The 2,221-nt window shown below is 27.7% G+C and overlaps 1 protein-coding gene across 1 annotated transcript; it reads left to right on the top strand.

Moving 5' to 3' along the window:
- The first annotated feature begins 1,039 nt into the window (after positions 1–1,039).
- LOC131606767 (pterocarpan synthase 1-like) lies at positions 1,040–1,797 on the top strand. Its single transcript, XM_058878902.1, has one exon. The coding sequence runs from the start codon at positions 1,152–1,154 to the stop codon at positions 1,680–1,682; it is 531 nt and encodes a 176-aa protein (XP_058734885.1). The 5' UTR covers positions 1,040–1,151; the 3' UTR covers positions 1,683–1,797.
- The last annotated feature ends 424 nt before the right edge of the window (positions 1,798–2,221 follow it).

The following is a 2,221-nucleotide window of genomic DNA, read 5'->3' on the forward strand; positions in this document are numbered from 1 at the left end:
GTCTGTAAGATCAACTGATTTATAAAAGTTGAAGTAATTAATATAATTATGTTGTGTAAACTAATACACAAGATACATTATTTTTACTATATTCTATACTTTGTACATTTTACTAGTTTTTCTCTCATTTTTTTAGTTACGATGAAAATAAATATGACTATTTGTTTTAAAATAATAAATAGTGATTATTATTAATTCTCAAATAAACTCAATTAATATAATAAATATTGAATTTTTAAATTATTTTTCTTTAATTACAAAAAAAATATTATTAATAATTTAATAAAATTTATCCACGGAAAACAAAAGACTATAATTTGTATTTTTTTTTTTTTAAATTGTATGTAGAATTTTGTTTCAAAGCTTAATGTAAGACATTTCATGTGTTAATGGAAGGCTTTGATCATTAATCAAACACGATTTGCATCAGGTCGGTGAATAAAACAAGCAAAAATTATCATGAGGCTGGCATGATAATTTTTTTGTAAGTCATTTTTTTGTGTAACATATTTATGTTACTGATTTATTCACGATTTTATTTATATACTCACGTTGAATTGCCTCACATATTAATTAATTCAAAAATTAAATTTGCTTAACATTTTATAAAAAAAAAATTTAACATAAAAATAATACTTTAGTTTCCTTCGAGCATAAGTCATTTTTCATGCGTACTTTATTTATGTAAGTCAATTTTTTGTGTAACATATTTATGTAACTGATTTATTCAGGATTTTATTTATATACTCACGTTGAATTGCCTCACATATTAAATAATTCAAAAATGAAATTTGCTTAACATTTTATAAAAAAAAAACTTTAACATAAAAATAATACTTTAGTTTCCTTCAAGCATAAGTCATTTTTCATGCGTACTTTATTTATGTAAGTCATTTTTTTGTGTAACATATTTATGTAACTGATTTATTCACGATTTTATTTATATACTCACGTTGAATTGCCTCACATATTAATTAATTCAAAAATGAAATTTGCTTAACATTTTATAAAAAAAACTTTAACATCAAAATAATACTTTAGTTTCCTTCAAGCATAAGTTCTGTCTCGAATCGCCTCTATAAATTTTACCCATTTTCAGAACTAAATTCATCAAAATTTCTCTTCAAGAGCCTTTTGCAATAACTAAAAAAATGGCAATAATTTCTAACAAAATCATCTCATTCACAATACTACTTTTCATAACCATCAGCACAACTAATGGTCAAGCTCAACCAAATCAATCAACCTTGGTGTTCTACCTACAAGATGTCGGAAAAGGACCTAAGGCAACTGTTTCACCGGTTATAGGCATCAATGGCAAGGTTTGGTCCTATAACTCATTTGGAACAATATTTGTTGTTGATGATCCTGTTACAATAAGTCCTAGCTCATATTCAACTCAAATTGGACGGGCTCAAGGTACAATTACGGTAACTGCTCAAGATGGTGCAAATGTGAACATAGTTTTGTCACTTGTGTTCAACAATGCGCAATACGCTGGTAGCACTTTAGAAATTAAAGGTACAAGTCGACAGCGTGATAACTTAAGAGAGCTTGGTGTTGTTTCTGGAACTGGAAGGTTTCGATTTGCAAGGGGATTTGCTGTGTTTGAAACTATATCTTATGATCCTACCTATAGTCAATCTGTTATTAGGTTGACTGTAACCTTGGCAATACCTTGAAAATATATGTATAATTATATGATTAATGCTTGTTAAAATTGAACATCATATCATATGGATTTATGATGATACAAGCTTCATATATGTAACAATAAAATAAAATCAAAGAGCATTGAACCTTTATCTTATTAGTACTATTTTTTATTCCATGTCCAACTTGGATCGTTTATAATAGAGACTAGTTAAAAATATTTAATGTCTTGTAGTTTTAAAATTCTAAATGTCACACTTTTAAACCCGCCATAAACGAATCCCGATGTGTTTAGTGCTTCTAAGTGTGAAATGAGTTGGTTTATTTGGTAATTCACATCAATTCTGAATAGTTTATCGTGCTTCGACATGCTCTTCTTTAAACTCTTCCTTGATGCAATCGTGTAAATATTGATGCGTTACTTTGATGGTGGCATATTTTTCACTTCTCGGTTAGTGCATGTTTCTTTTCTGAATTCTCCTTTTTTCTTGGCCACTAGTCGAATCATCTCACTTACTCTTTTACTTAGTTATCCCTTCACAAATCTTCTTTGTTTAGATTGATCTGT

Source organism: Vicia villosa, linkage group LG5 (assembly GCF_029867415.1).
Source record: "Vicia villosa cultivar HV-30 ecotype Madison, WI linkage group LG5, Vvil1.0, whole genome shotgun sequence".
In the NCBI taxonomy this organism is placed as follows: Eukaryota; Viridiplantae; Streptophyta; class Magnoliopsida; order Fabales; family Fabaceae; genus Vicia; species Vicia villosa.